This window comes from Artemia franciscana, chromosome 2 (assembly GCF_032884065.1).
Source record: "Artemia franciscana chromosome 2, ASM3288406v1, whole genome shotgun sequence".
Lineage (NCBI taxonomy): Eukaryota > Metazoa > Arthropoda > Branchiopoda > Anostraca > Artemiidae > Artemia > Artemia franciscana.
The window spans coordinates 66,969,149-66,996,800 of NC_088864.1; the positions used below are offsets into that span (position 1 = coordinate 66,969,149).

The 27,652-nt window shown below is 34.4% G+C and overlaps 2 protein-coding genes across 4 annotated transcripts in view; one reads left to right on the top strand and one right to left on the bottom strand.

Annotated features, from left to right (window-relative positions):
* Positions 1-2,963, top strand: part of LOC136043987 (proto-oncogene tyrosine-protein kinase ROS-like) — a 132,671-nt gene extending 129,708 nt beyond the window's left edge. For both annotated transcript variants that reach the window (XM_065729073.1, XM_065729074.1), the window contains one exon: positions 2,425-2,963. In XM_065729073.1, the coding sequence (XP_065585145.1) occupies positions 2,425-2,768 (344 nt within the window). In that variant the 3' untranslated portion in view covers positions 2,769-2,963. The remainder of the gene's footprint in view (positions 1-2,424) is intronic.
* Positions 2,964-5,625: 2,662 nt separating this feature from the next.
* Positions 5,626-27,652, bottom strand: part of LOC136043988 (dihydroorotate dehydrogenase (quinone), mitochondrial-like) — a 33,272-nt gene continuing 11,245 nt past the window's right edge. The window contains exons 3-8 of one of the 2 annotated variants that reach the window (XM_065729075.1): positions 25,528-25,727; positions 22,765-22,956; positions 18,593-18,776; positions 14,088-14,241; positions 8,729-8,888; positions 5,626-5,771 (exon numbers count right to left, since the gene is read on the bottom strand). In XM_065729075.1, the coding sequence (XP_065585147.1) occupies positions 5,741-5,771; positions 8,729-8,888; positions 14,088-14,241; positions 18,593-18,776; positions 22,765-22,956; positions 25,528-25,727 (921 nt within the window). In that variant the 3' untranslated portion in view covers positions 5,626-5,740. Of the gene's footprint in view, positions 5,772-8,724; positions 8,889-14,087; positions 14,242-18,592; positions 18,777-22,764; positions 22,957-25,527; positions 25,728-27,652 lie in introns of both variants that reach the window. The other variant, XM_065729076.1, reaches the window with a different exon arrangement.

Sequence of the window (27,652 nt, forward strand, 5' to 3'; positions counted from 1 at the left end):
CCGTTTCACCTTCAAAATGGAATAAAAACAAGAGAAGAAAAATAGGGTGATTTGATAGCGTTGGTTGGACAGAAACTGATGGATCAATAAAATATTCAGAAAGTTGCATCATTAAACTCAAAACTCCAGCTTAAAAATGTATCTTCAAATCTAAAGAATAATAATAATTTCTTTTCATTCACAACACAAACTTATAAAAATAGCAGCGTGGCCAAAAAAGAAGAAAAAAGAAATGAAAAAGAAAAATAAACATGAAAAAATAAATGAAAAAGAAGAAAAAACAAAACAAAAAAAGATAAAAAAATTGACAAAATGGCAACCAATAAAACTGACAAGATAAGTCTGGTAATCAAGATTAGAATGTTGGAAGCTAGAGTGATGACAGTGGTTAAGTATGGACCTGAAACGTGGGCACTCTGAACGACTGTGGAGGATTTTTTAGTTGTTTTTCAATAAGTTGTCTAAACATTATTTTGGGTACCAGTTTGGCTTACCGTATTTCAAACAGCAGCCTGTACGAAAATGTGGTTCTATTTCGCTTTCTAGGGCTAAAATACGAGAAAGGTTGACATGGCTAGGACACGTTTTGTGGATGAAAGATGGCAGATTACCAAAGATTGTCCTTTGCTGCCATCCATCTAGGGCCAAATGAAAATCAGATCGTCTCTGAATGGGTTGGGAGAAGATCGTAAGAAAAGATTTACAGAAATTGGAACCTCTTGCGAAGGGGTAAAGAGGAAAGCTTTTAATAGACTGGGACGGAGGAGAAGCGTGCTCATGTTGGCCTGAAATGGCTTAGTACTGCATTGAGTTGTTAGCAATGGGAGTTAGTTATTATGCCTAGGAAATAATATATAAGTATCGTACAGGCCTAAAAAAAATATATGTGCCCTACAAAGCCATTTTTTTTTCCAAAAACAAGATAGCTTATCTAAGATTTTCATTGTTTTACGGGAGGTCAAATTTTGTTTTTCAGAGGAGCAACATTGCAAAAAAAAAAAAAAAAAAAGAGCAATTGTTTATTGAAGTAGGTACACGTCTTTGCAAAGAAGCTTATTGGATGAGGAGTCAGTATAGGACCTCTAGATGCGCAATAAATTATATTCTGAAATACTTTCAGTTACGCTCTTTGGTCTTGGGCACTCACTGTGCGAGAAGTATTTACGATGCACTGCTGTAAAAGCTTGTTGGTACTATAACAATTGGCTTATAAAAATATAAAGAAACCCTATATACTTTTTGAGTAAAATTTGACAGAAGAATGTAATAACAATGAAAAGATGAAAGCAATGAAGCAGATCAATGTGAAAGGATACTGTAAAAAACGGAAAAAGCCAATCAAAAGATCCTACTGCTGAATGAGTTGAAAATTGCCAAAAGACCTTGTACAGTTTTCTGGGACATTTTGTTCCCCTGTCATTGAATTAGGACTATTGCATAATTTACGATATACCAACAAGTCGATAACACTAGGCTTTTCACTCAAGGTAGGGGAGGTACTCTGGTTCTATAATTTATTAATATCTCGCCTATGCTTTACTTTTTGATAAGTTCGTGATTTTTGGAGCACGATTTGCATAGAAGGCACAAATCTTAAAAAATTTTAATGTAAGGTTTTCCAAAAATCAAGCTTAGCAATGCGTTTGTTCCAGCACTGTTGTCAGAATGAGAATTGGAGGTTATATACCGCCGAAATATGGAAAGCTAGTTAACGATATGTACTTTTTGATTATTTAATTGGTGTAAAAAGACTTACTTAAGTTGACAGCCCCCTTCTTAGCCTACCCCATGAAATAAGTTAAAACCACCCTGTACTATAATCCTGGCTATGCCACTGATCTGCTGTTACTAACATTTCAGTATGCAATTGCAATTTTACACCAATGTAGTATGTTAAATTTATTGTTTGTGAGTATATTTTACGAAATAGCATTTACGAAGTATCTTGATGCATACAGGGAAGGGGGGTAGGTAAAAATATTCAGTCATCAGCAATTAGGAGAGGAGTTTCAAGAGACTTCGGAATCTTCGTTTCTGAATTCCAAATATAGAAAGCCATTATACTTTTATTTATTTTTAACTACACAACGTAGAAGTTGAATTGATGAGACTTCAATTTAGCTTAAATTCATACCTTAAATTGAGCGAACCTTTAAAAAATCTAGACTAAAAAAGTATTTAAAGACATAACTTTTACTTGGATTAAATCTAAAAAGCAGTAAAAATAAAGTTGTTTTTTTTGTAGTATTAGTGCAATCATATGCAAGAAAAATGAGTCATCTTACCGCAAACGGTATCCTGGATGATTGAGAGACATGAGCTCTCTTTTGATAGTTTTGCTTCAGACGGTATTTTAGGTATAAATACTTTTCATTTATATAAACATTAAATAATTTGTGTTGATTATATTTATGTTTATTGTAGGTGAAGTTTCTACTATATCCAACGAACCATCTTCCAGTCAATCAGCATTCCCCAAGTATTTGGAACTTTTAGATAATAATGGTTATGAAATACCCATCCAGCGTCAATATTCTGCTCCACGGAGGCCAACTTGCGCTGTTAATCCAACGTATGGCCACAGACACTCGCTAACTTTCCCATACATAAATGGTGATCATAGAAGTATGCAGCAACTGAGAGGTGTCTCTGCTTCTTTTACAGACATTGCTTACATTCCATGTGGAAGAGGGAGGGATGATTTTAGTGATGTAACAGGGGATACGAGTATTCCCTCTAGCCCCATTTCTCAAGTTTTTACTCATTAAGTGCTTTTTAATTTCCTCTTGTAAATAACGAAGCGGAATTCTAAAAAGAAAAATCATCCTCTTTGACATAGAGCTTTTAAACTCTAATAATATCATATGAGAAATTTTCTATTTGCTTTTATCTATTTACTTTACCTTTTTAGTCTTCTGTTAACTTTGAGAGTTTATTTACTCACGATTGTTATATTTGTTTATGTTTCCTAATATATATATAATATATATATATATATATATATATATATATATATATATATATATGTACATAGTTTTTACCTATTAATTATTTCAATTAAGTTTTTACTCTTAGTTTAACTTGAATTCTAGTTTAAACTTGTATTTTTGTAACTTTGGAATATTTTTCCCTACTATCATAAGTACCAAATTCTATAACTTAATAAGCATATCAAGTTGTTTACTGTTTCCAATGTTGTAATAGGAGATGAAATTTTTTTAAATAATAGCTATTATACTTAAGATACTCTTTCCAAATCATTTCCTAAAATATGTTTTTAAACTGTATATACATAAAAAAAGACCTTGTCGCACGTTGCAAGTTACTATGTTTTGCACATTTCTGAATTTCTAAATACAAATCTTGTTCGGTTAATTTATTTAATATGTGTATGATTTATTGTTGTGCTGTTAATCGTATCTGAACGTCTTAACATCCATAGTGAAAGTCTGGATAGTTCCCGTACGGAAGTCTTCGTTTTTAATTTATACTACTTTCTGGAGTCAACATTGGTATACTCATTTGCAAGGGCTGAACACTCCTTTGACCATGCCCATAAGTTTGTAACAAGTATTTGTATAGCATTTTATTTGACTATTGATAATCAGAATGTGTAATATCCAACTAGTAAGTTTTAATCACTTCAATATCGACCATTTGCATCAGTTTTCTGTGAGAATTTGACAAGGAAAAAAAGGTTAAATTAAAAATATTATTTCGTTTGAAGGAAATGATCGAAAAAAAATCATACTCGTCCTTAGCGTAAATGACTTTGTGTCAACGTCTTGCGTTTTTTAGATGGTTCCATACAATAGATACGTTTTATAATTCCATTAAAATTAATAGATAGGTTCATTTATTAAACAATCCAAGAGCAAAAAAAGAAAAAAAAAGAAAACAAGGGGGAAAAGAAAAGAAAAAGCAAAAAGAAAGCACAAACTAAAAAGGAAAATGAGGAAATATCATAAAAAAGTAAATTAAGGGAAATAAGGGGGATAAGGGAATAAGGGAAATGAATACCTGCAACAAGGTCAATAGATAATATTCCTCATACTGGGTTATCTCACCGCAGGGAAGCAAATGTTTAGGATGATGCATTAGAACAATTTTAGTGGATATCTTTTTAACTGTATACCCCTATTATTGAACATCTAGTTATACTTGTATAAATCTTGGTTAAAGACGGTTAGGTTAACTGATACTTCCAAAGAATTGCGTACCTTTATTTTGTGCCTTATTATTAAAGCTTTAATTGTTTTTTGTACAGTATTTATATAATTTGAATACACGTCAATACACAACATTCTGTTTGTCATTATTTGGATCAGATATTTGTTTAGAATCGGAAACTATTTTGACTATTATAAGTTCCTTTATTTCGAAGGATTATTTAATATAACCGAAAGCGGACGGGTTTTAAAACCGAAAGTGGCGTTCAGTTTTGCTGTTACCTCTGCCCTCCCTGACAGCACTCTTTGGCAGCTTTCTATTTACGCTTTTCAACAGTAATTTTTCACCAACTATAAAAATTTGAGGTTTATGAAGCCGCATAAGGCTTCTTTTTATGGTAAAGTGCTTTTGGCTATCTATCCCCTTTCAAACGAACAGTAGGACATCCCCAAATGGGGTGGGAAGATATTATAAAAAAAATGTTTAGGATTTTAGAATTTCATGGGAGGATACAAATAGAAAAGCTTAGAGCAAATTAGGATGGAGGAGGAGCGTACGCAGCTATGTTGGCCTCAGGCACCAGTAATAAATTGTAATGATGTAATGATGTTTCAGTAATAAATTAATAGCAGTAGTAGTAGACTGCAATTTGAGGTTTTTAAAGTTGCCCAAAAATAATATCTTAAAATACTATTCCATTAGCGTCTAAAGTTTAGCTTGTAACGGAATTGTACGGTCATCTGAATCAGAGTCTGGGTCTGAACGAGAGCCGCTAGATTTGTCAGCAGATCTTGTTGAAGACAGCCTTAATGACTGAATGTTCTGCTGTTATGATCCAGTGCTTAGTTAATCAAAGTGTTACAAACCACTTTTTAACTTGTTTTGGTTGCTTTTATAAATATACTTGAACGTGAAATGTTGTGAAATGTGTAAATGTAATTAATGTGTAAATGTAATGATATGTAAATGAAATGATATGTGAAATGTTGCTGAACGCGGCTATTTAATATGCAAGGCTGTAAGGGTAACATTTCTTAGGTTTAAACAGAGAAAAAAAAATTCCTAATATGATATTAATTTCAAATAATTGTATTAAAAAAAAGAACTAAAGGCATAAACTAGACTATATACTATTCCATTACAAGCTAGACAAAATAATATTCCATTAGTGTCTAAAATTTTGCTTGTTATAAAGCTCACTAGATTGTCTTTTGTTCCCTCGATAGATGCATTGAGTAGAACTTTGATGACACTCTTTGTTCTTTTTCTCGACAGATTCGAAAAATGTTAATCTGAAAATCAGTGGAAGGGGCAGTCGCCTTCTTATCGGTTGACAGACTTGTATAAATGTAAGTTGAAACTGCAATCACTTGAAGGGGAGACGATCCCCACTTCCCCTGATTTTAGTCAATATACATATCATGGTTTCGTTCTAGCTCTAACAACTCGTCTATGTTTTAGATAATTGTAAAGTGTTTTATTGTAAGAAACATTACTAACAAATATAAGCGATAAACAAGAAGAAAATCAAAATGAGCGTGATCAAATTTCAGCTTTAGACAGGGAATTCTTATGGCAAAACCTTCACTTCTGATGACTTCCTAAAAGAGCAGTAAACAAAATTAGTACCATTTTAAATCGTAGTCCCAAAACAATTCTCTAGAACAAAATCAAACTAAAAAAAGTCAAAAGACTAATGTACTCAACAGCATTTGACAAACCTCTTCAAAGGAATCTTTTATTTTAAAATAAAAAAAACATTGAGAAAAATCCATGAGCAATTTTATCACCGCCATCTCGAAGCAGCGTTAAGCCGCAGGAGGCCAACATCCTGCCAGTCACCCCTGAATTCCGTTCTGCTTAAAGTTTTTGTTTCTGTCAAATTCTGTAACCAAAGAAATTACAAGGCTTTCAAAATAAGAATCCTTTTCAATGGAGCAAGAGAAAATTTAATTACATGGACGTGCATTGCACCATTCTCTCAATTTATTTATATATTAATTTGGAATTAAGGGTGTGTCTTTGTTTTTAAATTTAATGTTGTTGTATTTTGTATTAACAATTGCCCAAAAGAGATTTTAGAGCTAACAAATACCATTAACATTATTATTGTACCACAAGCTAAAGCATGAGTATTTTGTTTACTTTTCAACATACTTTTAACATGTAAACATTTGTCAGGTTGTGATAGCGGCTTTTGGATCCGAGCCTCAAAGAACTCTCCTGCCTGATCATTGAACGAGTCACTAGTATTTCCTGTTAATATATTAACAAAAAAATTCCTGTTAATTTCTATTTCCTGTTAATATTAAAATTGAAGTGACTTTGTAAGCTCAGTCGAGTAAACCCAGCTGTAAATGGGTACCTGGAGAAGTCTGGGGAAGGTAAGCAGGAAGAATGTGCGAAAGCACAAGATGGCTGGCCCCCAGCCCCCCATTGCAGTTCCTGGCTGAAGGGCCACGAAACAGAGATTAGTACCGCCGGTTTGGACCTTAGGGGTTTAGTGCCGTCATACTTACTTAAAGCTTAGGTTCACTATTCAAAATCGTCGACGAGGACTGCTCTCTTGCGGCGCTGTCCTGCTCCCCAGCAATGCCCCGCCTCACAATACGACCACAACAAAGGAAGCGTTCATCTTTGCGTTTATAATTAATAATGATTATCTTTTTTTTTACTGGCATCTGTATCAAGTCGCCAAATTTTGAATAGAAAGTTGAAAAAAATTCTGTTACAGAATACTGCAATTAATATATTTACCAGAATACGATTCCGACGATGAGATTATGCGAAATTGCCTTTACGAAAATCCAAACAAGAAGGAGAGGATAATCCTGAATTGCAGAATGGGATTGGCCGCTGCTTGGTAATACTGGACCCGGAGTTGGATTTCAGCCACAGCATCCCACCACAGGACCCAGAATTTTATTTCAGTGAAAAAACTATGCAAAATGCCTTACCATAGCAATCCAAAAAAGATGAATTAAATCATGAGTCATGCAGTGGCATTGATTTCTGCTCCGTGGCATGGGACCCGGAGTTCGGAATCAGCTGCAGTAACCTACAGTATGTCCTGGAAGCTGATTCTGGTGTTGAGATTATGCGAAAGTGTTTTCATACTAATCCAAGCAAATCTCGCGATTTATGTGTAAGAATGTATATTCCCTTAAATTCTTCTAGAGCCCTTACAACTTAAAAGTAAAGATTAGTATTGATTAGTCAAAGTTGATTAATCAAAAGTTGATTAGCTTTTTGACTGGAAAAGTCCTTGCATACACGTGTTGTCAGATTAGTATCTTGTTACCAACGCTTCGAGTTTTCAAATTACGTGCCTAAATAAGATGTTCATGGTCCAGACGGTAATTAAGAATGAATAAACTCAAAAGAACGTTACGAAGCCCCGCCTTTTATTAATATTAATTATAATGACTCAACGCGGAACACACCAACAGATGCAACTGGACAATGTTCGTGGGGATCACATCTTCCATACAGCTGATAACTAGAGCCGTCACAATTTCATCTGTTTCTAAAAATTAAGGAATTAGCTTGGTGGAAGGCGCTTAAAACACGAAACTACAATTTCTTGTCAGTACTTTCCTAAATACGAAATTTTTTTTAAGAATCACGTGTCACAATTATTGAAATTCCTTATCTTTTTCTGTAAGAGTTTTCCTTTGTAAGCCAATTTTAGTTTTAAAGCCATCACAGAACACTACTTTTAAGGAACAACAAAACTGAATGTACAGACAGGGCACATGTTGGTTGGTCCTGTGGATACCCACCTACTAACTCCATCCTCCTCCCACTCTAATAGAAAGCTGAGAACAGAACACTGAGCTTTTCATAAAGTAGAACCTTGCTTTAATACCTCACTCACTCACCTAAGCTAACCTCCCTCAAGATGGATTCAAATCCTTTTCTATAAATAGACTTTTGAGATATAATCCTGAAAAATATCGAAGGAGAGGAAGCTAAAATAAAAAAAAGTGTGGTTTTATATCCGGATACTATTCTTATGATTGTTTTTACGTGTCGTCTACATAAATATTTTGTCAAACCTAGTACAATGGTAGTTATCACAGACTAAGGGCCTAAAAATGTACAGACAGGGTCAAAAGTTCACTTGTGGGTAACTACGAAAAGTCACACCTGGAACAGGCCTTTGGCCTTCTTAAAGGTTTTTGTTGATTCAATAATTCTACCCAAGAACATGTATAGAATACTAACACTAAGAATGTATTTTTAATTCTTTGAGCAAAAACTAACTGGACAGATAAGATAGAGAGAACTTTATTTCCTTCGAATTTGAGGGAGGAGCACGGGATCTTAAACATTTGATAATGTAGTTTTATAAAATAAAGCCAGAATTTAGAAGCGTAAATTTCCCTACTTCTTTTGATCCAACCTATTTGAATAAGAGTCATCCAGTAGTTGTCTTATGGGTGACTAAACAAGGTCAAACCTAAGACAGGCCTGTGGCACCATCCTTACAAAGCATCAACAGGTGAGAATGCTGAGACGAAGAATGTATTGTCCTTTTCTTTAAGTAGAGACTTACTTTAATAGCTCAGAAAGAGACGAATTAATTTCCTTGGCTACGAATGGACCTTTGAGAGTGAATGCTGAATAAAGTTGTACTGCCGTGGCTCCAGCTTCCAATTTCTCTATTACATCTTCTGCTGTCGAAATTCCACCAACTCCAATAATCGGTATTTTACCTATAATTATTAAACTTCCTAACACAGAATTGGCAACTCAACTCTAAATGATATATCACGCAGTTGCCCCACGCAATTCACGTTCATTCAAAAGAATCAGAATTAATAAAGCAAATTCAAACTCGCAACGCTCAATGGGAAAACAACCTCTTCTAAGAGTATGGTTGGATCTACAATAAATTTTGGCGGGGCTTAATCGGGTTTTAGCGCTCTCTTGGCCTTGGTCAAGCAAAACTTGTAGAAAACAACATTTTTTCTCCAATAAGTTCCAGATATCAATGAAAGAATTTAAAAATTACAAAAGCTTGCTTCGTTTCCAAATCTAGCACAGTGATTGGACTGCGGACTCAATCAAACAGTTCGTGGTAACGAACTGTAGTAAGGAGCGATCCGGCTTAATAGTAACCGAAACTCTAAAAAACGGAATTTTGATAACAATAGTTACATCAAAAGAATCGTTCTTTAATGCTGATTTTAAATATATAAGTTTCATCAAGTTTAGTCTTACCCATCAAAAGTTACGAGCCTGAGAATATTTGCCTTATTTTAGAAAATAGGGGAAAACGCCCCTAAAAGTCATAGAATCTTAACGAAAATCACACCATCAGATTGATCGTATCAGAGAACCCTACTGTAGAAGTTTTAAGCTCCTATCTAGAAAAATGTGAAATTTTGTGTTTTTTTTTTGCCAGAAGACAGATCACGAATGCGTGTTTATTTGTTTGTTTGTCTGTTTTTTTCTTTCCCAGGGGTGATCGTGACAACCCAGTGGTCCTAGAATATCGCGAGAGGGCTCATTCTAACAGAAATTAAAAGTTCTATTGCCCTTTTTGAGTAACCACAAAATTGGAGGGCACCTAGGCCCCCTCCCACGCACATTTTTTCTCCAAAGTCATCGAATCAAAATTTTGAAATAGCCATTCTGTTCAGCTTAGTCGAAAATCTAATATCTATGTCTTTGGGGACGACTTAGGTCAAATTTTGACCATTGTTTAAATATAGTAATGGTTATTACGAAGTGTACAGACGTTTCCAGGGGAACTTTTTCGCTCTGGGGTGAGGGTGGGTCGGGGTGAGGGGGTTATGTGGGAGGATCTTTCCATAGAGGTATTTATCATGAGGGAAGAGAATTTCCATGAAGGGGGGCGCAGGATTTTCTAGCATTATTAAAAAAAAAATTAAAAAAAATATTTTTTTCAACTGGAAGGGATAAGCAGCATTAAAACTTAAAAAAATATAAAATATTACGTATATAAGGCTTCGTCTCCTCATCATTACCTTGCTCTTTACGCTCAAGTATTTTTAGTAATTTCAACTATTTATTCTGCGGCATTTGTGATTCAGGGGTCATTCTCAAAGATTCGGGACACAATTCAAGCTTTACTGTAAAGAGCGAGGTATTGACGAGGGGGCGAACCCCTTCATATACGTAATAAAAATACACAAATATAGAAGTTCGTTACGTATGTTAATTCGTAAGGTAAGTATGTTTATTACTAACAAAAACGTTCGTAAAAAATATAAGAATCTAGTTGCATTTTCAAATAACCAAAAATTGGAGGGCAACTAGGCCTCCTCCTATGAAAGGGACTGTTCCCTCCTCAGCACCCCGCTCTTTACGCTAAAATTGTTTACTGTTTTAAAAAGTAGAGTTGAGAGAAAGAGTCAAACTTTAGCGTAAAGAGCGGGGTGTTGAGGAGGGAACAGCCCCTTTCATATACGAAGTAATTTCTGTTCGTTTTAAGTTTTAATGTCGCTCCTTACTTTCAGTTAAAAAAACTTGTTTTTTTTTTTGTTTAATTCTTACCAAAACCTAGATTTAGTACTGGAACTTAGACATTTTTTATCTCTCACAATAATTGAAAAGAAAAGATTCATTATCTATGCAAGGGCTAATACAATTACTTGTCACCCCTTAAAAGAACTGACTGTGACCTTTTTTATTTAGCCCTTACCCGAATCAATACCAAATCGATCTTTTGCCATTTTTTTTTATCAATACCAATTTTTCACCGATTCCCTCATTGTATCGATTTACCGACTTTTTAAAAATACCGATCTTCATCAAATCAATTTTTATTTTTATCCTTTTACCGAAGTCACTTCATTGTTTTTTTACGACAAAATAAGATAACATCTTATCATGAGGGATTTCATCTAAAGGCGTCAGTTTCGGACACGATAATAACTTTCAGGTTTTTACATTATTTTGTTCAAAAAGCATAAATTTAGAAACGACTTGACTTTCTTCTTTTGGTAGAAAGTTTTGCACTATACAGTCCATTTTTACCTTATCCCGCTTCAAGGTAAATTACAAACAATTTGTACCGCCAGAATAATTAAAAAATATGCAACAAAACAAGTAAAGATCACCCTTCCAGTATCAACTTGAGATGCACTTTTTTGAGAGCTTATTTATACCCTGCTAAACATTTTATTTCCGAAACAAGCAAGTTCCATTATGGGAATTTGTTTGACAAGTTTCAATCATTTTAACAGCTACTAAGTGAATATATCTTAATTTTTTAGTCTCCCTTACTGATATACATTCTTTCCGTTACTATGCTTGAACTACTCAGATACACTATTAATGAATAGCTCATGGTAATGGTAAGTCGGGACGGCCTCAAAGGAAGTAATATTTCAGTTATTCTAGGTGAATGAAACAGGTAATGATCTAATTATCACCTAAGTTGGTTCCCTTCAAATTCCTGCCCCGTTTCCTACTTTTTAAGGGTAAAAGCCTTTAAAAAAGATCAAACCACGCACTGCTTAAAGTCATCCCATACCTAATCTGTGTCAATCTTGAGGATGAAGAAAAAATTAAATTGAAGCTTGGCTTCAAGACTCCTACTCCCATGTCTGGCAGGCCTAAAAAAAATGTCTGGTAGGCCTCGAAAAAGTGATCCCCATGATTCGTGGTAGTTCTGAGTCAAATTTCTTTAAGTCAAGGCCCTTCCACACATAATCCTTCAAGCCTTACAACTAGCAAGAGTTTTATGTAGGAACACCTTCAGAGTACCCAGTTTGGTTCATGGACTTATTCCCAAATTTTGTATGGACCTATGACAATAGAAATACCACTTCTTGAGAAGCAGTTCATTCAGACAATTAACTTGTTCTGGATGGTAATTGCAAATAATTAAGTGCCAAATAATCAATCAAATAAATTTGAGACCTTTTACACTTAATTTTTTTTTTAATTGTGGAAAATAAGAAAGAAAAACGCGTTCGTTCCCAACTTCCTCACAGCTTATGCTTTGCCTCTTCTCCAGAAACCCGAAAGATATTAAGTCATCACTTTAAAATCTTATTACAGTATTTTTCTTGTCTCCTTAAGGGCTATCGAGTGAAACTAAAATAGATATAACCCTCTGAGCCCCTGAGGTCAAAGCTGTTTTAGCTGGTCTTTCATGATATTGATCAATTAGCCAATGCATTCGAGGCATCATACAGTTCGCGGTAACGATCTGTATGTAAGGAGCGACTCGACTTTAGTAGTAAATGAAACTCTTAAAATTTAATTTTAATATCAATGTGTACATCAAAAGAATTATTTTTTTAATCCTAATTCCAAATATACTAGATTCATTAAGTTTAGCTCTGCCCATCAAAAGCTACAAGCATGGGGAAAATTGCCTGACCTTTGAAAAAGTGAGAAAACACCCCCAAAAAAGTCAAAGAATCTTAATAAAGATTGCACCATCAGATTCAGCGTATCAGACAGCCCTAGTGTAGAGATTTCAAGCTCCCATCACCAAAAATGTTGAATTTTGTATTCATGGTGCATTCAAACGGAAATTATAAGATCTAGTGTCCTTTTTAAATGACCAAAAAGATTGGGAGACGACTAGCACCCCTCTCACGCCCCCTGTTTCCCAAAGTCGTCCGATAAAAATTTTAAGATAGCCGTTTTGTTAAACATAGTAAAAAGGTTCAATAACTATTTCTTTGGGGGATATGACCCAAAATATAATTTTTTAAGGGGGTGGGGGGGGGGGGGTATTTTACGTGGGAGGAACTTTCAACGGAAGAGTTTACCGCGAGAGGAGGGAATTTTTCATGGAAGAGGAGGCAGATTTTTCGGCATTATTTAGAAAACATATCAGAAATTAAATATGAAAAAAAAAACACAAATTTTTCATCAGAAAGTAAGGAGCAGCATTATAACTTAAAACGAACAAAGATTATCCCGTATATGAGGAGGTTGCTTCCCTCCTCAATACCTCGCTCTTTACGCTAAATTTTGACTGTTTGTCCCATTTTTTTAAGTATGAATCCTGAAACAGAAACACATTTAATTAGAATAAGAAGCTTTTATAAAAATGCTAAAAACCTTTAGCATGAATAGCGAGGTATTGAGGGGGGACAACCTACACATATACAGAATAATTCCGGTTCGTTTTAAATTTTAATGCTGCTCCTTACTTTCAGTGTAAAAAAACTTTTTTTTTTTATTTAATTACATAATAACCAAGGTATTCAAGCCATTAGCCAACTTTCCCAGAGCCGCTAAATTTGAGCCTTTGCCCATTAGGTTCGAGTTAGCACTGTTTATCACTAAACACTGCGCTAAATAATCATTAGGCTATCAAATTTGAGCCATTACCAAATAGATTCAAACCACTGCATAATACTATGAAAATTTAAGGCAAGTCGTTCATGCAAAATAGCGCTATATATCCGAACTCTATACACTGTTCTAAAAAAGGCGTAAACAATGTCCCTGAAAAAATTTGTTTTTCCTGTTAGCGCCCAAAATTCTGTAGCTGCACTAATAACTGTTGTCTAGAATATCCTAATTTCAGACCTTAATTCACACTATTAGAAATAGATACAACCCCAGAAGAAATAGAATAATAATGATAAGATAAATTTCAGTTTAAAAATGTATACAAAACATTTTGCAGTACCTGCTAAGAAAGCCCCAAAGGGGTTTGTTGCCAGCAGGTGGCAGTCTTCTCTACTTTCCATAGTACTACAAACAAGCATATAAGCCACATACATATACATACAAACATACTATTCTTTTGCAAGGAAAAATCTCTTAACTGTAGCCTTAAAGGATGTCAGACGACTCGAATTTCTTATTTCAATAGAAATAATATCCCATACAGAGGGGGGCAAAATTTCTAATTACAAAAGAAGCTCTAACTGTATTTCTAAAAAAAAAGAAGAAACGAGGCCAGCATGCCTTACCTTTTGTCATTGTTTTAAATTCTCTGATCATTTTAGTGGACATATCCTTGAGCGGAGCTCCACTAAGACCACCTACTTCTGTTTTGTGGTCTGATACTAGAGAGCCAGGACGCGACACAGTGGTATTGCTAATTATAAGTCCGTCGACTTTACACTGAAATAGATAATTTGCTGCTTTAATAGGTAGTTTAAGCAACACATCCGCTGCTTTCACTGCATCAAACTTAAGTTGAAATTTAGTTAGGACACTAGAACAACCATATTTCTTACCAAATTCGTCAGGTTTTGAGCAATCTATTCTTAGAAAACTGAAAATTTTCGATATTAATAAATTTAACTATTTTAAACAAAAGTATTCAATGTATGTTAACAGGGTAATGTGAAGGAGTATCGAAATGACACTTCCAGTAAATAGTTTATAAAATTACGCAAATAAATAATAAATAAACAATTTCTATGACCACACTATCTTTACGTTATTAATAAAAATTAACCGAAAATATTGAAAAACGGGCAAAATCTATAACAAGACAAATAAATTTGCAAAGTAATTTTTTTTTCCAAAAACTGATAAATGTTAAAATACTTCTCCTTCACATCCAACTGCCTTCATCTACGGGGTAAAAAAGGAAGAAAAAAAATAAATTAAACAAATTAACACATAAATAAAAATATTATAGAGAACACGAGCGGTATATAAAAAACAAAAAGAAGAACAAAGAAAACACAAGGTTACGTGACTGCTATACACTATTGTTAACTTCTGATTTATGTTCTGGTATAAGATTCTAGCAAAATAAAAGAATCTTTTTATATTTTTATCTTTCAGTTTTTATAATCTTTACCTGATACACATCCTAATACTCAATTAAGCACACTTTCAATTACTATAGTAATTACGCATAATAAGCCATTAAGAAACCAGCAAAATTTGAGATGCTACGGAAATAATGAAATTTATTTGTAATTCACTGTCATACAGAGTCTTGATGAATGTCAAGAATTTATACAGATTAATCTAGGAAATATATAATAAGCTGAATAGCATTTTATTTAAACTTTCATAGGACATATACACTAAAACTGTATTATAGAGAATATTTGTCAAATGACAATATCTACAATTTCAGTGGCAATTGGATAAAAAAGGATATGTCAAAAACTAGGCACACTATCATAAGTAAAAAAAAAATAAAATAAAAAATGAAACTCATCGCTCAGAAATTATGATGGGGGCCACTTCCGATGCTATCGATGGGTATTATAAATTCTCAAAATTTAAGAACATTCCGACAGAGTTGTCGGAATGTATAATCCTCAATCGAATGAGTTATGTGAGAATCGTGTGAAGGTGGCCACTGAGATGGGGGCCACTTCCGATGCTATCGATGGGTATTATAAATTCTCAAAATTCCGACAGAGTTGTCGGAGATTCTCAAATTCTCAAAATTCCCAAATTCTCAAGTTCTCAAATTCTCAGATTCTCAAAATTCCGACAGAGTTGTCAACATTCCGAAAGATTTGTCGGAATGTATAATCCTCAATCGAATGAGTTATGTGAGAATCGTGTGAAGGTAGGTAACAAAATCTGTATTAACATTCTGTTGTCAGGATCATCCCAAATCCTGGGATTCTTACTTACCTTTCGTTAATCATTTATAAAATTCTACTAAATCTTCCGCAACTCAACTCAAACTATTTATTTAAGCTTTAATACTACACATATACTGATACTGTTTTATAGATAATATTTGTCAAATGACAAAGTCTACAATTTCAGTGGCATTTGTACAAAAAAGGATATGTCAAAAACTAGGCATGCTATCATAAGTAAAAAAAAAAAAAAAAAAAAAAAAAAAAATCAAAGTATGAAACTCATCGCTCAAAAATGATGATGGGAGACCACCTCCGATGCTATCGATGGGTATAGGGTACTTCGGCTCCGTTCCCCATTCGAGATATTCATTGGCCTTCCATTGATATCAATTGAGTCCTTTGGCCGTTATTGAACTAACTAACCTATAAGACGTCTTTTAGCTGGTTATAATTCACCAAAACGAGCCTTGAATCAAACTGACCTCCAATACACAACCTTTGACACACTCATGGATCATCCAAATGAGCATATTTATAGTTGCCCACAACATTGCATTAAGTCAAAGAGCTAAATTTGACCAGTTTCTATATTTGGCGAACTCTATCAAACCATCCATTATGTACATCATGGAGATCAATTTCAACCAAAATATACTTAACAGCGAAGCTATCATAGAGTACACGCTTAACAGACAAGACCAAGTACACACCGACAGCGCAAGACATGGAGAAGATGGTGTCTCCGTTAGTACAAACTCTTTACCATATTATATCAAGCTATACGCCATAATCATCTCTGAATTTACCTAACTCGGCGGGCGAAGAAGCTCTGTCTGATAGGGTTAACCCTTCAAACAAGGTCATGATTACTGGGACTATAAATAACCCATAGCCTACCAGATTACTAGCTACCTTGAAACCTTCTTCGATTACATTCCGGACAAATACACTATGTCCGCCATACTCCATGGAGACTTCAACGTCCATCACAGCGTATGGCTTCGCAGCTAAAGTACTGACAAGGAGGAGTCAAGTATGTATGATCTATAACTTTCGCATGGGCTTGAACAACTTGTTGAATTCAATAACTACCATAGCTCAAATAGATCATCTCGTCTTGATTTCTTCCTTACACATCATCGAGCCTCCTTTAAGATTAACGCCATCGTTTTAAAAAGTGACCATGGTGCCATCATTGCGCGTTAAAAATCTTCATTTACCTCCCTCAACAAAGCACAAGTGACTAATATGGTAATGAGAGAAAGCAGATTGGGATGGCTTACGCAATGGCTACTCTTAATGGGTCTCACTCTCTATGACACACAGGCAATGACTACTGTCAAAGAGCACAAAGGACAGGCTTGGTTTTATGAAAGCACGCAAAGACATAGTTCGCGGAATTCGGAAATCTCCAGTTTAGTATAGGGAGAAATTTGCGACCAGGTTTTAACATAATTTTGCAAAGAGCTGATGGGCAACTATTTAAGAGGCTTATCATCATCAACAGGATCCATAGGCAAAGATCGAAACTCATTCTAAGCGCTTTGCCGAATCATTGAATCTGGACGACGACGGTAATCAAGCTCCCAATTTCCCAGATAGAGCTATAACTGTTCTCGATCGCGTGAACTGCTCTGTTCCTAAGGTCCTTCGTAATTCGAAGCGTCTTGATGGTAATTCGAAGCGTCTTGACTACATCTACGGGTCCTGGCAGCATACTTACGAAGCAAGACGCTTCGTAATTCGAAGCGTCTTGACTACATCTACGGGTCCTGGCAGCATACTTAATGTTGTCTTGAAGTCCTGCAGTGCCAAAGTATTAACAAAAAGGTCATCTTATGCTACGGTTTTCCAATTTTTACAGAGGGCCGTCAGAATTATGTGAAGCAACTTTCCCCTTGAGGGCACGTATGACCATATGCATCTATCCACAGCTATTTACTATCACCTACAGCAAAGTGCCTTCTTTTCCTGCTATTTACGACAAGTTGGGTAGAATTATTTCAAGGATATCCAAAAGTTTTGAGGGAAATTCCTGTTTTATTTATTCTTGCATGTAGATCAACACTGCTAATTTTACAATGGATCAACTTAATCTAACTTGAATTAACACAACCTTTGAGAAAAGAAGTCGACCTAGAGGTCAGGGAGGTCAAATATATTAGGAATATATATCAATATAGAACATATATTAATATAGAATTAACAAAAATTTATTAATATAGTAAAGTTTATATTTGTCGGGGGTAATGTCTATATTAATCAGGGGTAAAGTCTATATTGGTCTGCGTTAATGTCTATGTCAATCGGGGGTAATGTCTATAATAGTTGGGGTAATGTCTATATTATTCGGGGGTAATACCTATATTAGTCAGGGGTTATGTCTGTACTAGTCAGGGGTAATGTCTATATTAGTCGGGGGTAATGTCTATATTAGTCGGCGGTAATGTTTATATTTGTCGAAGGTTATGTCTATATTAGTCGGAGGTAATGTCTATGTTGGTTGGGGGTAATGTCTATATTAGTCGGGGGTAATGTCTATATTAGCTGAATATATTACGACATATCAATACAATACCAAAAGCAGTTCTAAAAAAAATTACTTTGATTTTTACAGAATCATTATTTTACGTTTTTAAGAAACAAAAGCTTGATAAAGCCCAGGGCGAACATGTAAGCTATAAACAGCACAGAGACTAATAAAAAAAGAATTGAATAACTTGAATTCGACTAAAGGTCATTTGATTGACTGAAGATATACAATTAACTAATCAAAATCGTTGATCCACAAATAGCTTACAGTATCTTCCTTTGGAGGCACTTCTTTGTGGAACACTTCATGGATACAAAATAGTAGAAAACCGAGTCCTGCTTTTAATTACCCCTACTTCAAACTTTTCTGGAATTACCTTTGGATGGGTAATGACCTCAACTATGTCCTTTTTTTCCTCTTCTGTTAAATCAGGAGCAATTTTTAAGGCCACTGGAACTTTCCTAGTTGTGACAAGCTTATCCCTCGCAGCTAAGACTGCCATTAACAGTGCAGTAAGGCTTTCTTTTTGCTGAAGGTTTCGAAGACCTGGCGTGTTCGGGCTACAAAAAATGAAAAGGTAAATCATCAATTAGCTAGGGAAGTGGACATACGTGATATTTAAAGATGAAACCACAGAGAAACAGAAAGTTTACTTGTAAGAAATGTTGAGGCTCGAGAACGTTTCGTTCTTTTTATTGGCTAAAATTTTCCATAAAAGTTTGTGTGATAAATTTACTGGCTCAAAATTTGACTTTATCAGAAGGGGCAGAAAATTTGGAATTATTTGGCTTCCTTTTCTGATACACGCTTAAAGAGTAATGTTATTGGATTAACCCAAAAAGTTACAAAAGTGTAGGATACTTATCTCTTTTTTTTTTCTACAGCTAAAAATACTTGCATTTTATCACAACAAAACCCAAGTATTTGGGACGCAAGTAAAGTAAGGCTCTCAAATTATAGCCTAGGAAAATAGCGGCTTTAATATATTTGTATTTTAATGACTTAGAATATTATGCGTAACTACGTTCAAACATATTCTTGAGATTACGAGATACCCCATAAAGGCCTTCGTTTCTTATTAAACTGACCGTAATCTCAAAATCTTGGAGTCTCATAACCTCAGAACATCATTCTGGTACTTGTAATATTATGTCCATTCGGACGGGGTTCGAATCCTGACATTGCCAATCCTTTGACTTTGAATGGGGGTCAACGGTGTGACTCTGCAAGCTCAGCCACCTTTGGTTAAACAAATTTCCACATAACATCTGAATTTCAAATACCAGGTGAGGCGAAAATGCGCATAATCCTGCAGCAACTGAGTAAGTGTCATTCTGGTCAATTTAAGACCACAAATTAGATAGAGAGAAAGAATTATTTGCAAAAACAATTGTAGCTCCATGAGCTCAATATTTTGTCCAAAATTTTGATATACTAGAATACATCATTTGTAATTAATATTTTGAATAATATGATTTTTGTGCAACATTCAATACAATATTGTAACATTTTATGTTACCCTATTACACAATGATGTAAAAAAATTGGCATGAAAGGGTTCTGGTAGGGAATTATTCGAGCACGCACATCTACAAGTTTTAGCCTCTGTCTCGTAAGGCTATTTGTCTGCCATTCTGGAGATAAAATGTTGTGGTGAGCACGGTTAGAACATACGCTAAGTATGCTGCTGTGGTCCAGTCTGGTTCGTTACTAAACTCACTGGATCTAAATGTGCCCATTTTTCAACTACACTGTATCATAAGATAACATCTACGAAAAAAAGTGTTTCCTGTATATGGGGGTCAGGTTCCTTCCCTCCCTCACCGATCTCTACTATTTACGCTAAAATTTTACTTTTCCCCCATGCTTCAAGATGGAATGCTCAAAAACAAGTAGAATGGGAATTTTAGACTAAATCCTCCCTCGTCTAGTGGTGTATAGGGTATCAACGACTGACCTCCACGGAAGACGATCCTCAGCCAGAGACCACAGCTCAGTGAGGGATGGCTGTATAATTCCAATAGTGATTCGTTGTCTACCACTCTTCCGAAGGCTCAGAGGAGTCCAGCACCAAACACCATAGGGAAGACATCCTTGTTTTGTTCGATTTATGTGACCACAGTATCACCACCTTATAAGTCTCGGTCTTTGTCGATTATTTGAGGTTGCTCAGTGAGAAATCTGATTTGTGTATTAGGTGCTCTATCAGTCCTGTAAATCGCAAGTATTCTTCAATTGCAATCGTTCTCAAATCCAAGTAACCTTTTGTGTACAGCTCTAGAAAGGCCCCAGGATTCACACTCATTTATCAATATGGAGATTACACTGATGTTGAACAAACACAATTTTGACTTAAAACAGTACATCTCCAAACACTATTTAATTGAGAGGATGCTGTACCAGCATATACAATTCGAAGGATGATTTCTCTATTGCAACTGCCATTTTGAGTTAGTGTACTATCTAGATATTTATTCTAGATATATATTATTAATTCCTAAATTTCTATTTGCCCTAAGCCTATATAAGTTTAAGACCTGCAGCTAGCGAAGATGTAACGCCGTCTAGCATTGCCTTGGTCTTGCTCATATTAATTTGCAGGCCTGTTTGGGAGGCTTTTGAGACTCCTCAATGTTCTCTATTGCAACCCCTCATGTTCCGTTGCAAATCTTCTATGAAATGAGTAGCATGAGCTAAGTCATCAGCAAAGTCGCAGCCATAAAGTTGTCTCTGAGGGTTTAACTTTACGACGCCACAGAGGTTACATGATCTCAAAAGCAGGTCGATGATCGTGGCAAATAGGATTGGGGATAGGAGTCATCCATGCCTCACACCTGATTCAACAGAAAACCATTCCGTCTGTCCCTTTTCAGTCAGTACTGCACGCAACTATCCTTCGTACAAAGCTTTGATCATCTTTATAACTTTTTCAGGGATTTCACAAAACCAAAGAATTTTACATATTGCTCCACGATAGACAGAATCAAAAGCCTTCAGAAAGTCTACAAAAACCAAGATGCTGTGTACCTGCTTTCAATTAATTCTTCAAGAAGTACCCGAAGAGTGAAGATCACAATACGATCGATTTGGTCGAAAACAATGTTTTTCATCTCTTAGCTCAGATCCACTTAGCCTTGAATTCTGTTTAACATTATTTAGCAGAGCCTTATTTCCAATCGTTTGGAGTGTTATTTCTCTCCACTAATCAGATACAGATTTCTTTCCCTTCTTGAAGTGTTTGACAATCATATCATTTTTCAATTCAGATTCCCGTCATTAGTATAAAAATGACTTTTTCCTCAGCACCCCGTCATTAGAATAAAAAATGGTTTTCTAATAGCCTTTCTGCCATATTTAATTAGTTCAGATGATATTCCGAGATGGCCAGCTGCTTTTCCACTCTTTAGGGACTTAAGAGTAATGTCGACCTCATTGAAAACAATGGACTAGAATATATATTAAGATTAAAGAGTAGCGCACCTGGGATGCCAAGGGGTTCTTGGGGGATTTGTTGGTTAAGAACACCTGCGAAGCACTGTCTTCACCGTTCTGGCACTTCTTCTTCACTGGTCAGATGCTGACCATCTGCGGCTTCAACAAATAGAGAGACGTCTTCTCGAGCACCTACTATTTGATTGATACCTGCAGCTCGTTCGGCTTCTGTGACTAGGTTCTTTATGTATGTTTTCTCGCCCCCTTGCTGACTTCTTTACTTCTTTATCAGCACTTTTATATTATTCTTCCAAACATTATGATAATGGATATCACACAGATGATGATGGGAATAGGATTCGAAATGTTTTTCAGAGTGCCTCAAGAATGCATTTATTTCAAAAAATAGAATAAAATCCAGTTTAAATAAAAAAAGGTTAAATAAATCAGTTTAAACGTTTTGAAAGCAATCGACAAGAAAAATACTTTCACAAAACATCACATGCGGAGATGATCCCAAAATAGGGATGAGTCCCAATGTATTTACGTGGTAAAGGTTACCAATGATAAATGTTGAAACAATTCAACGTTTATGACATATGAGGCTCAGTTTCATGACTCTTGTCATACAGCATAAAACAAGAAATAGCAAATCCGCCGTGTATACAAAATGAATACAAAATCGGAGTACAAAAAGTTAACAAAAAACGATCAGTTAAAAGCTTAAACACAAGAAAACGAATAAATGAGTTCTTAAAACAACTCATTTTTAGTACCTACTTACTACCCAATTTCTTAGCCATAAACGATTAAAATGATATGATATTGTTCAAATATAACTTGAAAATTTGAAAATCTGTCGTTAAAACTAAAAAATTGTATATGAATTAGGACTGTTACTCAGAACTAAAAAAAAAAAAAAATCTACTTACATCGTTTTCTGGCCACTATGATTTTTAAAGAAACGATTGAGATCCATCCCATGGCGGATTCATCCATGTAAAAGTTAATTTATATAGCTTCAATATTCAGTGGATATTTGGATAATAACCGTAGAAAAAAATGGAAACAAATTCTGAAATTGGGTGTCCTAATCTAAGAACATTCAACGCTTACCTAGAAACATTGATAACAAGATAATCTGCAACTGGACCGAATTTGTTAACTCCAGCCACGTAATCTGCAATTGGATCATCCGATGTTTTATTTTTTCCTAAATTAACACCAATAACACCGTTGAAGCCTTGATTTCTTAAACTTTCTATTCTATTGAAAACTTCTCCATGACCGCAACTATTGAATCCATATCTAGAATCAAAAGAAAATGAAAATGAAATGAAAATAAATAAATTCAAAGAAATTTAACACATTTTTTTTTTACATCGAAGACATTTCAAAATAGTTCAGCGACAAGTTGGGTGCCGTGTCAGCAGGAGGCCTTAGATTCGAAGTCCACGAAGGTCATATTTTTAAAATAGTATATTTAATTAACAATAAAAAGCATAACTTATTATTTTCATTTTGCTTTAGTAAAAGAGGGAAAAGGTAAAAGTTTTACAACTTTTCAATTTATTTTACTTTGTAATTCAACGTAGCTAAACGAGGAATAAAGGTACGAATATATACAGCAAATGTCATATACTTTAACAGAGCGCAAACTTAAAAGTTGGAAAAAGCAAAATACACACGTGAATACAATATGCAGCAAAATTGTGCCTGTTTTTTTTTTTTACTATCGGCTAAGAAAAAAATGTGGGAAGGAGAAATTTTAGATTGGGCGAACTTTTCGCATATAGGTTCTAGTTGGGCAGGATCCTTTAAAGGAGTAATTCATTATTTCTACTAATCAGGCTGGTAAAGGTCCGAAAGAGCCGAAATTTCCTTGAAAATAACAGAAATTTTTTTATGGAGGCTAAAACTAATACATAAAATCAGTATACGCATATATATATATATATATATATATATATATATATATATATATATATATATATATATATATATATATATATATATATATATTATATATATATTATAAATATATATATATATATATATATTATATATATATATATATTATATATATATATATATATATATATATATATATATATATATATATATATATATATATATATATATATATATATATATATATATATATATATATATATATATATATATATATATATATATATATATATATAAATATCAGATAAATTTGCACTACAATTACTCGTTTGAGCACAAAAAAAAAGAAATCTAAATCTTTGGAAATAAACGTACATATACATGCGATGAAACTGGAAGAAAAAAAGATTACTATTTTGTTGTTGCGAGTGGAGCCGCATAGTCAAGGCTCAGGCCCGAAAGTACCATTACCTCCACATTAAAAATAAAATAAATAGACGAACATAGTACCAACAGTTGCTTGGCTATTGGTGTCCTTTTGGGTGTGGTATTTTGAGATAGGACTTGCCTGTCTTTTTTTATCAATCTAAACTTCTTTGGAGGGTGGTAAAGAGTGAAACTTTGGATAAATTGCGATAGAGGAGGAGCGAGTGCAGCTTTGTTGGCCTCTGGTGGTTTAGTTCTGCAGTGGGCTGTTAATAGTTTATAGAAAAGCCTTCCTTGGTACTGTCAAGACGTCTACAATTGTTTACCCACATCCCAAGAGCCCAACCCGGAAGCTTCAGCAATCGTCCCTCAGAAGAGAGCGGAGAGTAACCCACTACTCACCAGTCATCAGCGGGAAGCAGTAATTGATCCTAAGGACTGGTATCATCAAGCGAACTTCTTTCTCCCATCTTATATTACTCTCATAGATCCTTTATTGCGCCATGATCGGTACTTCAAATATCCAAGGGGATTAACTCCCCCTCCCCAAGTCCATGATTTTAGCAATTACTGGGTTCAGTCTATCCCATCTCAGCAAGCTATTTCAAACCCTGTCTCATAATCAGACACTGAGCCCGACGACCAGTGACTAAATGGTGACTGAAATTAGCGGAACTAAGTCCCTATTTTTGCCTAACACTCTTAGTGATACAAAAAGAAGGTTACCATAAATACTCCCCCCCCCCCAACATACACATGCACACACACAAACAAAAACTCATTTTATTATTAACTTTGCTAGAGCATACATTTCCGCAATTCCAATTTGAAATTCAAATCATCACTGACGTTCACAAAGAAGCAGAAAATGATTAAACTGTTTTAAAAGTAAACTTTAGAAGAAGAAAACTGCTGCTCCTTGCTTTCAGTTGAATAAAAGTTGTTTTTTTTTTATTTAATCTAGTAACTAAGAACTTCTTTGGTATCCTTGGTGAATTAATAAACAAGGATGCAAAAACAAAAATGCTTAAGAAAATGTTTCCATGTGCGGTATTTCACTCTTCAAGTTAAAATATTTATGAAAATAAACTAAACTAAAAAACAAGACAAAAAAAACGAAAGGTTTTTAATATTACTGTATTATATCATTTTTACATAAAATATGAGTGAATGAAGCACCCGGTAAATGGATTGTGAACATTTTTATTATTCAATTTCTTTTAAACACAAACATCCACAAACTTTACTATATTAACTTTTAAGTCCCTCTAAATATCGACCCTCCCAAGAACAGTACAAAACTGAAGCCCAATCGCATACAAAAATAATTCTGGTAGATTCCCTACTAGAGAAATGGATTTATTTTGACGATTGTGCACAGCTGAATGAATAATCATGTGATCAAAAATTAGAATATTCAAAGTACGTAAGAAGAAAAGAGATATTGAAAAAAGAAGGCTTAGGTAAAAGCAGTGTGTATGATACCTTTTTAGCCTATCCTAATCTAGTATTTAAAAACTACGACGGAAGATGACAATTGACCTATTAATAATAGCCCCATCTTCAAGTAGTCTAAAAACTCGGGGCCGTGGATTACCCGGCTGTGGTAGTGGGGTGACAGTACCGACTTCAACAAATCCAAAACCCAACTGATGAAGTCCTTCTATTGCTTCGCCATCTTTGTCAAACCCAGCTGCCATTCCAAGTGGCGATGGAATCTCTAAGTCCCACAGCTTAGTTCTCTGAAAAGAAAAACACAATAACAATCGGAATTCTATAGACAATTCTCTATTATAGTGAAGAAAGCCCTTTGTCGCATCAAATGCTTTCTTTGGACAAAATCTGCGTCGAAACTTGGCTCTCTAGAAGACAGAGTTTTATTTCAGAATAGTGGGACAAATACTATGCAATAGTCAGGAAAGACTGTGGAGTCCCTGTTAACTTGTCACATTACGTTATTCAACAATGCTGAAATATGGATTCTAGAAAACCATCCAATTACAAACAAGGCTTTCAAAGGTTCAAAGGCCTCCTGATTTGGTTAGAATTCCTAGTTTTAGGAGGGATGTAATTCAATTTAGGAGAGGATTTATTTAAAAGAAAAGTGCTTAAATGGTCATCATAGAGTCAAAAATTGTCATAATCATAGGTTATAAAATTATTTCTAAGGTTCTTTTTGTTACTTCAACTGATCACTTTATTAAACAAATTTTAAGAATATAAGTAGAGGCTTAAGTCTGAATAAAAACTTCAGTTTTGCAACAGAGCTGGATATATACAAAGCTAGCAAAAAAAATGTGGACATGTGCCAAATTTTCTACTAGTATCCAATGAAATTTATTTTATCTTAAAAAAAAAAATACCCCGCGAGCCGAACAAAGCTTAGAATTGTTGAAAAAATATCTTTGGATTGAAAATGAAAAAATAATAAAACTGAAGGCTGTTCTAAAGTTGTTTTAGCCAGAACAGCTAAAAAGAAAATATAACATAATTGTACCGCATATAAAAAAAACCTAATTTCCACAATTATTTTTATTTTCTAAAATTCAGCATAAGATTCGCCTAGTTTTCGTGTAATTCAAGTTCACAAACTCTTCTGAGATATATCTGCTTCCAAATAAATGTTTATGTACATACAAACAATTATTTTAAACATAAACATAGGCATATAAACACAAACTTGTAAACAATTATATAAATGTAAACACAGGCAAAAAACAAAAATTATCCCATTAGCTGAACAAAGCTTAAAACTGCTGAAAAATAACTTTTAATTAAAAGTAAAAAAATAATAAAACTGAAGGCTATTCCGAAGTTGTTTTAGCCAGAAAAGCTGAAACAGTTAACATAACATAATTATAACACATATAAAAAAGATTAACCATGCACTAACACAGGGAGAGCAGTACTTACTTCCCCCCCCCAAAAAAAAATCCTAATTTCCATGGTTATTTTTATTTTCCAATATTCTGCATAAGATTTGCCTAGGGTTTGTGTAATTCTAGCTCACAAGCTCTCATGAGATGTGCCTGCTCCTAAATAAATACCTATGTAAATAAAAAAAAATATTTAAAATATAATCATAGACACATAAATATAAACATGTAACAATTACATAAATATAAACACAGGCATATGTGAATTCCTATGCAAATATATTGTTAATATAAAACAATTTTACATCAAGACTGTCCATTTTTTGGACATGTGTTATTTCGAGGCATAATCACACAATGTCATACTGACTTTCTGATTGCCAGCTTTCTGATTGGTAATAACAGCAGTCAATCAATGGATCAGTCTAGAATGAATAGTAAATGATTCAAGTTGATTTTGCTATACCTGTGTTGGTCTGCTGTGCAAGCCACAACAGCTGTTCTACACACCATCCCTAAGAGTGTAAAGGACCTTCATGGTGTACTATATACAAGAAGAAAAAGAAGAATACTATCAACTCGATAGACTAGTCCTTTTTCAAGGCATAATTACACCCTTTCATGTTTACTAGATTTCAGATTGGTAGTAACACCAGATATACAAGCAATAAATCTAGATTAAAACGGTAAGTAATCAATCAGTTTAGATTCCCAGGTCTAAGCAGCCAATCTTATCTCCTGCTCAAAACAACTGGAAAGAAATCTTAGGAAGGTCTTCACTGGTAATATAG